A 12,819-nucleotide genomic window follows, 5' to 3' on the forward strand; every position below is an offset into this window, starting at 1 on the left:
CCAGGAGCTTTAGGGGGCCCATAAGGCCTCTCTTCTCCATTTGGGGAGCCCAGTACTAGGAATAAAGCATTACAGTTAGGGCCCTGTTACAGGTTTTGCATTGGGGCCCAGGAGCTTCAAGTTACCCCTCTGTAAGGGAGGGCCCCAAAATAAACTTTTGCACCTGGGCCCATGAGTCTTTAGCTACGCCCCTGCCAGTGCCCTAAGACACTGCTGCAAAGTGCAAGGGCTACAATGTTGCCAAAGAGTTCTGAAGTTGTCACAGCATTATAAAACTGTGTGCTGAGTTCAAGGGATTTTACACTGATTCTTCAATGTATTACTGATTGAGCTGCCAAGTAAAGTCTATTGTTAACCCTAGGATTACAGACTCCATCCTTTATTCCACCAAAATATATTTCCTTCCACAGGTGTCCTATTAGAACTCTGCTTGCATCTTCTTGCAGTATCCTGCTAGTTCCGTGTCTGTACTGAGCATGCTCTGCAGTGCTGTATTGGGAAGTAGTAGTATCTGCAGGACATCAGGCTGGTATACAGAATAATATCTGTTCCTTACATAATACATCTGTTCCTTGCATTGTACATTATGGAACCTCAGCTAAACTATTCTAGGGTCATGTATAATTTCAGATGCCTAGTGAAAATCAGCAGAATTGCAAATGCAGCTCTGGAACAACTTGAACAGAACACAGGATTAAACTCAGGATCAGTATAGAATCAATCAAGAAATGGACAGTATGTAGAGGAATGCATTATATACAATCAAAGTGCTAATGATCACTTGTCTGTGAGTGTGTGTGAGTGCTTTACATGCTCTGCACCATATCACATGACGGTGATGTCATCGCAGGTCCTAAAGCACATATAAAACGCAGAGCCTGACAGCAGCTGTGTGCTCACAGGACCTGTGATGTCACCATCATGTGATCAGTCACATGGTCTCTGAGCGCCGCCCCATATCAAATGACAGTGACGTCATCGCGGGTCTTTCCTGTCATTAAAAACTGGCAGAGCCAAGCAGCAGCTGTGTAGCGACAGGACGTGTGGCGATGTCACTGTCATGTGATCAGTCAAAAGGTGTCTGAGCTCTGCCCTGGATTACATGACGGTGACATCATCGCCGGTCCTAAACCAGCAGAGCCTGATCACACGGCAGTGATGTCATTACAAGTCCTTTTCCCTGTGCACTGAAGGAGGGATTATGGGAGGACTACATCCCCCACAAACCCTCGCGGCCTCAGTTGCTATGGATACAACAGTACTCAGTCTGGCAGTTTGTAGCTGGCTGTGAGACAGCTGGACACCTGTGTGGAGACTCCAATAAATGACACCTCACAAATGTGCACATACATAGCTGGTAGTGCATGCTGACCAACAACACTGAAGCAGAGTCCTTCACCGCTATCTTCACATCTCCTGAATATGATATCATGTCATCTCAAGTGCTAATGTTGCCAACACCAGTCCAGCTTCCATCTAATCCTCAATCGCTGTCCAGTGTTGAAATTAACTGTCATTGTGGTGCAAACATGTCACCACACAGGGTTCAACGCTCCCGTGAAGCCAATGCAGCTTACATGACAGGGCGACAAGCCACCAGATTTCACCTCAGAAACCCGCTGAAATTTGTAAATCACATGCAGCTGATATGCAAAAGCAACAAGTGAATATGTCACCTCAGCAAGCAGCTGAAGTTCAGAAATCACATGCAGTTCATATGTGAAAGCAACAAGCCAACATGACTCCTCAGCGAGCTGCTGAAGGTTGTGCATCTTGTGCAGCTGATATGCGAAAGCAACCAGCGAACACGTCTCCTCAGCGAACTGCTGAAGTTTGTAAATCACGGGCAGCTCATATGCGAATGTAATCAACCAAGATGTCTCCTCAGCGAGCTGCTGAAGTTCATAAATCACATGCAGGTCATATGTGAAAGCAACGAGCCAACATGTCTCCTCTGTGAGCTGCGGAAATTCGTAAATCACTGTTTGCAATGTTCTGGAAAATTGTAAATAATGCCAATAGCTAACTATTTGCATGGAAATATTTGTACCAACTCCAATTCCTTACAGGGTATGTTAGTAAGTGGTGCATCACACCACCAGAAACACTGGTTGCATCCCTTCAGAATGTTCAGGCTTTAATGTCTCAGTATCGGTATTCCTATTTTGTACATTTACTGACGTTTTCTTATTCATAGCTGTTTGCGCTGTTCAGCAAAATTGCAAATAATGGCAATAGCTTACTATTTGCGCGGAAGTATTTTTGACCAACTCCAATCCCTTTCACTATATATTACATTAGTAAGTGGGGCATTGTACCACCAGAAACACTGGTACTATAAATAATACTAATAGCTAGTATGATAAAATGGAGCAGGGATGTGTTAGGCCCAATGTCCACGGGCGGATTTGATTTGCGGAACCCGCATGAAATCACACCATGCTCCATTTTCCTGCAGATCCTGCACGGACGGCTTCTATTGAAGTCAATGGAAGCCGTCCGATCCGTGGACTGCCCGCAGCTGTCACTGCGGACGGGCCGCAGATCCACGGGGAAAGCGGGGTATTTGAAAAAAAGCAAGAACTGCGCATGTGCCGGGCACGTTGGCCAGCACGCCCGTACACATCCGCCGTGCTGAAGAAAGAGGATCTGACTGCGACGGAGGAGACCTGTGCTGGATCCGGAGAGGTAAGATAATGTCTTTTCCTTTCCATGTCCGCAGGCACGAACGGATACCGCTGTGGGTTCCAGCAGTGGAATCTGCATGCAAGTGGACATTGGGCCTTAATGTTGTACTCCAGTAACTGAAGACTACGTGACAGCTGCGCACACAGATCAGGCTGTGTCGGTACAAATGCAATTAAAATTATCCAACTTCTACTTTGCCAAATTTACAAACTTTCTGCCGTTTGCAAAAAAAAACCGATCAAGCAATAATAATTTATATAGTTCAACACAACTAATATAAAAAGGGGTTTCTCCAAATTCAGTACAAAATGCCACTTTTACTCATTACTCCAGTCTCAGAATTATTCAGCCCTTCATGACAAGTGTCTTTAGAACTTTTCCAGAGCACCTTTTGCTATTAAGACCTGCTGAAGACATAATGGATGGCCAGACAGCAGCTTCTGACAGTCTTCCTGGGCAATGGCCTCCAGTTCACTGATATACTTGGGTTTGGGTACTGCAACTGTCTTCTTCACATTCCACCAAAGATTTTCTATGGAGTTTAAACCAGAAGACTGTGACTGCCCCTCCAGAATCTTCAAGGACATCTGAAACTAAGCCTTGTGAACTTTAAGGGATTCTTGGGATCATTGTCCTGTTGGAAGATCCAATGACACTCAAGCTACAGCTTCCTCATAGAAGGTTTTTAACCACCCACTGCTCAAGAATCTGGTGGCAGACGGTTTTAGCTTCGTTTTTCTGCCACGTCCAGGTAGTGTAGCCAGTGTGCTTTTAATTTTGGACTTATTAACTATGATTACAACAGTATCTCTAGCAACATATAGTGCATGGGCTATCTTTTTGTATCCTTTGTCCTTGTTCTTGCAAGGCAATAAAGAATAATTGCTCAAACAAGCAATTAGAGGCGACTGTCGGCTCGTGTAAACATGGCAACCCATAGGGTACTGAGCGAGAAGTCACTCATTAGTCGCTCGTTGTTCTGTTTTAGTTCATGTTTGGACAACTGCCTGTTTGCAGTGAATGAAGGTAGTGGGCGGCCATAAATGATCTCCGCCTCACTCCACTTCCATTCACTGAATGGCTATCGTTCCTAGAATGTACAGGACCAACAGTCATTGGAAGGCTGTCGAGCACTTAAAGGGGTTGTCCCGCGCCGAAACGTTTTTTTTTTTTTTTTTAATAGCCCCCCCGTTCGGCGCGAGACAAACCCGATGCAGGGATAAAAAAAAAAAACAGATAGTACTTACCCGAATCCCCGCGGTCCGGCGTCTTCATACTTACCTTGTGAAGATGGCCGCCGGGATCTTCACCCTCGGTGGACCACAGGGCTTCTGTGCGGTCCATTTCCGATTCCAGCCTCCTGATTGGCTGGAATTGGCACACGTGACGGGGCGGAGCTACGAGGAGCCGCTCTCCGGCACGAGCGGCCCCATTCAGCAAAGGAGAAGACCGGACTGCGCAAGCGCGTCTAATCGGGCGATTAGATGCTGAAGATTAGACTGCACCATGGAGACGGGGACGCTAGCAACGGAACAGGTAAGTGAATAACTTCTGTATGGCTCATAATTAATGCACGATGTATATTACAAAGTGCATTAATATGGCCATACAGAAGTGCTTACCCCCACTTTGTTTCGCAGGACAACCCCTTTAAGTGTTCAACAATTGGCCTATCTAAAACCACCCTTAACGTCACAGAAGGACATTTTGCAAACATGTAAAAGTTTGTAACTTTGGCTAATAAACCTCATTTGCAATGGGGGTTGAATAATTGTGATTGCAACTGTAAATATCAGTTAATGAGGCAGTGGTCTGTCCAGAGGGGCCAACAATTTATCTGCTCATAACATAAGGTCTAAAAAAGAAGCAAAACATGTAAATAATGAGGCAGGAGGGATTTACCTAATGATTCCCGGAGTCACTGGGGATGACTGGAGTATTATAAAGTGAGGTTGGAAGCATAACCATTGTTTGATGGTGATGTGACATATTTATCCTATTACTCCAGTATGGAACCTCCTATCCTTCCAACATATCAGCCATCACACAATGTTATCTGTCCGTGAAGGTAAGAAGAATATTGTATATGCGACTGGAATGTATAATCGTGGATACGTCAGCCATATTCCGATGACGTCACTAGAACGGAAAAAAAATTTTTTAAATGAAGTCTGATATTACATACATGTGATAAACTTTAATTTTGGCACCAGTTATGGCTCTACACTTAATGACAGTCCTAACATAAATCTAAAGATTTCTCTAAAAGAAGACATTAATATGGCTATCAGATGTAATTCTGAATATCCCAACGGGCAATAAGGAATATAAGTGCTTCAATATAATATTTGCAGGCGCTCACCAACTCCCACTACAGCTGTGACATTTTTGGTGGTTAGAGCGGGCATCGGTATTAGAAGAGTCTTTAGTATTAGGCGTTAACCCTCATCAATAAATCTTATAGATTGTGTTGTAGACATTGATTGGATGAATTACAGGTTTGCTATATACCCATCTCCATTGCACTACTGATAAATCTGTCAGGGGTGGACACAGGCAGCAGGAGACCCCTGTGCAAGGACAATGAGTGGGCCCCTTACTGACATTGAGCTGCATGGCCATCCTAGTAGCTCCGTAGGAAGAGTCAGTAGAAAAGATCAGATCCTTCCAACCGCAGGTCTTGGGGCTTTATAATGATAACATTTAGTGGACATGATCTTTGCTCAGCACAGCCATCTAAAATATAATCATGTTTACCTGGATGGTGGATCGTAAGATGATTAAAGATGTAGGTTAACAGTCAATTGAGGGGAAGTCAACAGACACACAAGGTGCTACATCTAAATCAATAGATCCCAGCGCTTCCCGACACTTGATGATGAGTATTCTTAAATGATTGTATTTTGTGTTCCTGCTACCATCTCCATGTCCCCCTATTCTTTGTTTGACACCCTAGATTCCTTGTAGGAGAGACGGATGATGCCTTTGGTTAGTGGGGAGCCATATACTGTTCACATCATGCATGGCATGAAGATGTAGCTAATGTGCACTAGGTTCTTCCTCAATTCAGATCAGGCAACATCTCTCTATATTAGGCCTTATTCACACCAGCGTTTTTACGCAGCTATTTAGCCACCTAAAAACGTCGGCCGAAAAACATGACCATCTGAAACATTGGATTCAATGCATTCATCCAGATGGGCAATGTTCAGCCATGCAAAATCGGACAGTCAAAGTAAATAGCCCATCCGCGGCCGAATTCGACCGCCGATTTTACATGTGGCCGAAAAAGATAGGTCTTACCGTATCTTTTGGCCGCGATTAGCCAGCAGCTCCCATATAAGCCTATGGGAGCTGCCAGCAAAGTGAGGAGGAGTGAGTTTAGCAGCCAGTTGAAAGATTTCTCCCCAGCCGCAAGGATGCTGGGCTGCTGCGTCTACACTCCGCACCCGGTTGTATGAATAGGCAAGAAAACGCAAGATTTAGCTGCAACTTGGTCGCGGCTTTCTCCCGTCCATGCATTGCATTGCTCATGTGAAAGTGGCCTCATACATATGTGCTTGAATAGAATAGTAACAATTTGCCAATGGAACAGCTTTACTTGACATCAGCTCTTCATGTATCAGTACTCAGAGACGTTTCTTTCTGCAGCTAAAGCCTATTAGTCAGTAATGTAAAGTCATCTACTAAGATGAAAAAAAAATTTATCCACAAACCAAACAAACCTAATCCAAGCGTCTTGAACAAATTTTGAGATGGGCCACAATATTTTTTTGGAGAGTAGCAACTTCCTTTATGTCCTTCAATGATTACCATTATTGTTCAGTGCTTTCCTAATAGAGGACACATGAATAGAGGTTTTTGCCCTTTGCTGTTACCCTTGGGTTATTTGTCACTTCTTGCAGGATTACCTGTTGTGCTATTGGAGTGATCTTACCAGGTTTCCCACCCCTAGAGAGGCTAACAGTCCTGAATTTTCTCAATTTGTGGATAATTTATCTAACCCTGGATTGATGTACCCCCAGCTCTTTAGTGATGCTTGTGTAGTCTTTTTCAACTATTCATCTCTATAACACATCTTCTCAAGTCTGAAAGTGGTTTGAATTGAGGCATGGTTCACATGAACCAATGTTCCTATAGAAGAACAGATTTACCAGTAACCAGGCATTGTGTGCCTTCATTTAATGGGCAAAACACCTGTTAAACCCACACCTCCAATTTTATCCCCTTTTGGAGAGGTCACTAACACTTTTTCTTCTTGCATTGTGGACGTTTATTCAATATGCTCAATAAAAGACCTGAAATGTACACCTATTTGTGGGTTATTAGATTAATTAAAATGTGCTTGTCTCTGATTGCGACTTAGATAACAATCAGACCACATTTTATTAGTAACCATCACAGAAATCCAGGTAATTCCAAAGGGTTCACTTATTTTTTCTTGAAACTGTAAATGCAAACCAGAAAATGTTCTATAGACATTGCATTGAGCCATTATATGACATACGTAGGGTTCACTCACTCTATGGACGATTATCTGAATGTTTTATTGTTTAGAGATGGACACCGAGAACATCATTATCATCCAAGGTTAACTCGGCAGCAGCTGTCTACATGCCATGTGCTCCATGTGACCGCAGTGATCTCCTCAGTCATTCGCCTGCTAGAGTTACAATCTCAGGTGTTAATTGACAATTGTGATGTTTCTTGTATAAGAACTGAGGATGAAGAGGAACCATACACTTGTCATTGAATTCTTCCTTATCGGCTTTGGGGATCTCCATGTTCTTCAGGCCCCTCTGTTCTTGTTGTGTTTGCTGGTTTATGTCCTGTGTTTGATTGGGAACATCATGATTATAGTTCTTGTGTCCTCCAGTCACCTCCTAGACTCCCCCATGTACTTCTTTCTCTGCCACCTTTCTCTATGTGACATGCTCCTCACTGCTGACATTGTGCCCAACCTTCTCCACATCATCTTGAGGAATGGCAGAACCATGTCATTCCCTGAATGTATCGCCCAGTTCCAGCTCTTTGGTGCCTCCACCGGCACTGAATGTCTCCTTCTGACGGTCATGTCTTATGATCGATACCTGGCGATCTGTCACCCCCTGACCTATATACCAATCATGGGCATAAGGCTGAGGAACAACCTGGTGTTTGGTTCTTGGGGTCTGAGCTTTTCTATTACATTGATCATTGCGATTCTGATGTCTAGACTGGACTTCTGTGGTGAGAACATCATTGACCATTTCTTCTGTGACTTTGTGCCTATACTCCAACTTTCCTGCTCTGACACTCAAATACTGAGAACCATTGACCTCCTCCTGACGGCTCCGGTGACCCTGTTACCTTTTATGGCCATCATTGTTAGCTATGTCTGTATTTCGACCATCATCATGAAGATCCCTACAGTGACAGGACGGCAGAAGGCGTTCTCTACCTGCAGCTCTCATCTCTCGGTCGTCTCCATATTCTACACGTCGCTTATTGCTATGTATTTGGTGCCGGCATCGGGACGCGCAGTGATCACCTTAAAAGTTCTGTCGCTAATGTACACAGTCGTCACGCCCTTCCTTAACCCCTTAATATACACGTTGCGAAACCAAGAGATCAAAATGACGTTTGTGAAGATGGCTTGCTCAAAATGAAAAAAAAAATTTTATTTGTAGAAATAGTAAGAACAAGAAGTAAAGGGCCATGTGAATGAAGCTTAAAGCGACCCTTTAGTCTTGGGACAAAAATGTCTTGGAACCGTCTCCAGTCCTATAAGCTAAGCTTATAGGCTGAAGGTAGGTGACCCATGGAGGCTGGGAAAGTAAGTTTTATACTGACCTCCCCCGTTCCTACGGTGTTAATGCATTGAATGACGACCTCAAGCACCGACACGAGGATGGGTGGGAAGGAAAGACTGGGGAGGTATGTATAAAACTTAAATCCCCGGACTCCATGGGTCATCTACCTTCAGCCCATAAGCTTAGCTTATAGGTGAAAGATTCCCTTTAAATGTGCTTTATAATTAGATGTTTTTTCTAATGGTTTCTACGTTATTTCGAGGCATGTGCTCACCGACGGTAATGGAAACATTCTTGAATATATGACTGAATTTTATCACTTAGACATTGCATAATGGATGGCTAACAAAAGTCTGAAACACCAATCAATCCTGACAACAGAAGTCCCATATACTCCTCTTCTTGTCACTTTGGGATCACTGCTGCGACCTGCAGTAACATCAGATTGAATGGAGCGGTGGTAGCGCATGTGCTCTGCTGCTCCACTTGTTTCAATGGGGCTGATGGAAATAGCTGAGTACAAGCGCTCCCCTACGGTATCTCCAGCAATCCCATTGAGAATGAACGAAACAGTAGAGTAGGCACAGCCACCGCTCCATTCAGTCTGATGTCTGGGGGTGGGTAGGACGTGAGCGGTCCCAGGCTCTGACTCTGTCCCAGCCTCCACTAAATTCACCCAATGTGCCGTCAGGGAGATATAGTGGCCCTGCCCGCCTGTGCTTGTCCACGTGTCTGTTAAGTGGACCTTGGCAGTAACCGCGTTGGTGAGGGCGCGTACAATGTTGCGGGAGACGTGGTCGTGCAGGCCTGGGACGGCACATCGGGAAAAGTAGTGGCGACTGGGAACTGAGTAGCGCGGGGCCGCCGCCGCCATCATGCTTTTGAAAGCCTCCGTTTCCACAAGCCTATACGGCAGCATCTCTAGGCTGATCAATTTTGCAATGTGCACGTTTAACGCTTGAGCGTGCGGGCGCGTGGCGTCGTACTTGCGCTTGCGCTCAAACTGTGGCGCTAGCGACGTCTGGACGCTACGCTGAGAGACATTGCTGGATGGGGCCGAGGACAGCGGAGGTGAGGGTGTGGGTGCAGGCCAGGAGACGGTAGTGCCTGTGTCCTCAGAGGGGGGTTGGATCTCAGTGGCAGGTTGGGGCACAGGGGGAGAGGCAGTGGTGCAAACCGGAGGCGGTGAACGGGCATCGTCCCACCTTGTGGGGTGCTTGGCCATCATATGCCTGCGCATGCTGTTGGTGGTGCCTCCCCAGCTGATCTTGGCGCGACAAAGGTTGCACACCACTGTTCGTCGGTCGTCAGGCGTCTCTGTGAAAAACTGCCACACCGTAGAGCACCTTGACCTGTGCAGGGTGGCATGGCGCGAGGGGGAGCTTTGGGAAACAGTTGGTGGATTATTCGGTCTGGCCCTGCCTCTACCCCTGGCCACCACACTGGCTCAGCCTGTGCCCACACCCTGACTTGGGCCTCCGCGTCCTCGCCCGCGTCCACGTCCTATAGGCCTACCCCTACCCCTCAGCATGGTGTATTACCAGTGATTTGATTTCCCAGGCAGGAAAGAAAGTGGCGCAAGCCTGCAGCCAAAATACAATTTTTTCCCTTGTTTTTCAAAGGACAAGCCACACTGCGTGTATTCAATGAACACTACTAAGTTTAATAACTGTGTTGTGGCCCTTCAAATGTGTCAGAGAACTGCAGTGATGCAAAGTTATTGGCTCCAGCAGATCAGGGATTTCCCATGCAGGAAAAAAATTGGCGCAAGCCTGCAGTAAAACGTAGCTGGTTGCGTCTGTTTTTTTTTAACGTTCTGCACGCAGCACACATGTACCCAGAGCCCTGAGGACTGTCAGAGGCAGGCGAAATACAATTTTTTCCCTTGTTTTTCAAAGGACAAGCCACACTGCGTCTATTCAATGAATAATGTATGTCTTCTGGCCCTGCCTACACAATTCTATCCCTGTAGTATTAATGCCGGGTGCAATGGTCTGCACAGCCGGTTTTGAGAAGAAAAAAAAATGCAACACTGCTAACAGCAGCCTGGACAGTACTGCACACGGATAGATGTGGCCCTAGAAAGGACCGTTGGGGTTCTTGAAGCCTACACTCACTGCTAACACTCTCCCTGCCTAACCCCCACTTCTGTCCCTATTGCAGGGCGCAATGCTCTGCAGATCCAATTTTGAAAAAATAAAATAAAATACAGTGCTAACACAGTACTGCACACTATTAGATGTGGCCCTGAGAAGGACCGTTGGGGTTCTTGAAGCCTACACTAACTCCTAACGCTCTCCCTACAGCAGCTCCAGCACGATACCACTGTCCCTCAGCTAACTCACAAGGCATGTGTGGCGAGCCGCGGGAGGGGCCGACTTTTATACTCGGGTGACATCTGATCTCCCCAGCCACTCACTGCAGGGGGGTGGTATAGGGATGGAACGTCACAGGGGGAAGTTGTAATGCCTTCCCTGTCTTTCAATTGGCCAGAAAAGCGCGCTAACGTCTCAGAGAGGAAACTGAAAGTAACAGGAACACCGCGTGGTACTCGTTACGAGTAACGAGCATCCCGAACACCGTAATATTCGCACGAATATCAAGCTCGGACGAGTACGTTCGCTCATCTCTAGTCTTTAACAACCTCCCTGCTGAGTTCCTTAAACAACCGTGTGCAAGTGTACCTAGAATTCATGCTGTTGTAAAGGTAAAAGTCGGTCCCACCAAATATTGATGTGATTTAGATTTCTCTTTGGTTCATTCACTTTATTTTTTGTTAGTTGACCAAAAAACTAACTATTTTTGAAAGCATTCTTACTTTGCAGCCTTTTCCACATCTGTCTATAACTTTTATACAGTGCAGTATCTGTGCTATGTAGAAATCGAATGAAATGGAGACCACGGGGTAGACTTCCCAAGACCCATAGTAGCATGGAAGACTTTGACAAGAGCCATCAGCTGTGTTTGCTAAATCTGCGCACGTTAAACACGAAGAATAGAGCCCTTTGATTTCAATGACTTTGTTCTCATTAGCATGTTTTGCACAAGCTTTTCGTCCGTGCATAAAAAAATGGGTCCTACTCTATTTTCCTGTGTTTTGTGTAGCAAAAGTGCCATAGAAGGGTGGACACAGCGCAAAACACTGATATCACATTCGCCAGTGTGAACAGAGCCTAAGGGTGAATGCACACGGGCGTCTGCCTCTGGATTCCGCAGCAATTACCGCCCATAGCATGCTATTAAAAAGTGATTTTTCCTGCACACGAGTGGAAACCAATTGCGGGTTCCACTCACAGATGAAAAAAATCGCAGCATGCTCCATTTTTGGCAGCTGTGAATGGGCCAAAGCGAGACCATGGATTTAAATGGTTTTGTTTCAACTTTCGGGAAAGATAGGACTAACCTTTTCTGTCTTCCACATAGTTCGCCATCGTGCAAGAAAGATAGGGAATGTCCTATCTTTTCTCAGGCGTAGTATTAACCCTTTGCGATCTAATTTTGGATTCAGGGTTTCCTAGGGGGCTTTCTCTTTCTGCCATTATACAATGGCGCCATCTGCTGGCTACAGCCAGTACTGCGGTATGGGACATGCTGGAGAGGCCACCGACAACAGAGCAGCCAGTCATATACAGTAAGAATACCCTGCCGGATGTCTTCCGACATCGGAGCTTTACAGGCTTCAATCAGAATGTCGTCAGACAGTGGATTGGAAAGGGTTAACACTCAAGAAAACCGCTAGTGAACAGGCAAGCATTGAAATCAATGGTTTAGTTTCCTCCTATTATCTGGCCGTCTTCTTTCCACTATTTATTCAAACTTGCACCCAATAGTGCGGAGTTCGAATTGTCAAAAACAAACCGCTGGCCCATGCTCCAATACGTTCCGTAGCGCATGCGCCCATCTGTTTAGGCCCTTTATAGTGACAGTAACCACCAAAAGTGTTGTGCCTCTAGGTAAGAGAATAAGCATTTTCCATATCTGCAAAATTTCAGCAGGGTGTAGACCCTCACCTTCAATTCAGCAAATTCTGTGTGATGGTGGAACTCTGATCAGCCACTATGGGGTGTGAAGATGGCCAATAGTAACTGCACACATGATGAACTCCTGCTGAACATGGACCATACAAATACTGACTCCACATTTATAGTAGATATAGATATATAAGGGGACACCTGATGACATCATCTCTATTACAGACAGGTATAGGTCTAGCTGCACCCCTACAGGGCATGCAGTTATCAGATACGGGTACTCTGCAGTGTCTCTTACAGATTACCCATGTATGTTCGTGTACATGTAGGTCTACAAATGGAAAGAACTGATTTCAGATCAGGGAATT

General features: G+C 45.5%; 1 protein-coding gene across 1 annotated transcript; it reads left to right on the forward strand.

Annotated features, from left to right (window-relative positions):
• Positions 1 to 7,412: 7,412 nt before the first annotated feature.
• Positions 7,413 to 8,336, forward strand: LOC136633529 (olfactory receptor 1M1-like). Its single transcript, XM_066609290.1, has one exon. It carries the CDS (start codon positions 7,413 to 7,415, stop codon positions 8,334 to 8,336), a length of 924 nt encoding a protein of 307 aa, XP_066465387.1.
• The last annotated feature ends 4,483 nt before the right edge of the window (positions 8,337 to 12,819 follow it).

This window comes from Eleutherodactylus coqui, chromosome 6, assembly GCF_035609145.1.
Source record: "Eleutherodactylus coqui strain aEleCoq1 chromosome 6, aEleCoq1.hap1, whole genome shotgun sequence".
Taxonomy (NCBI): domain Eukaryota; kingdom Metazoa; phylum Chordata; class Amphibia; order Anura; family Eleutherodactylidae; genus Eleutherodactylus; species Eleutherodactylus coqui.

Coding starts and splice junctions, on each gene's coding strand:
- LOC136633529 (XM_066609290.1), top strand. CDS start 7,413: ATGAAGAGGAACCATACACTTGTCATTGAATTCTTCCTTATCGGCTTT.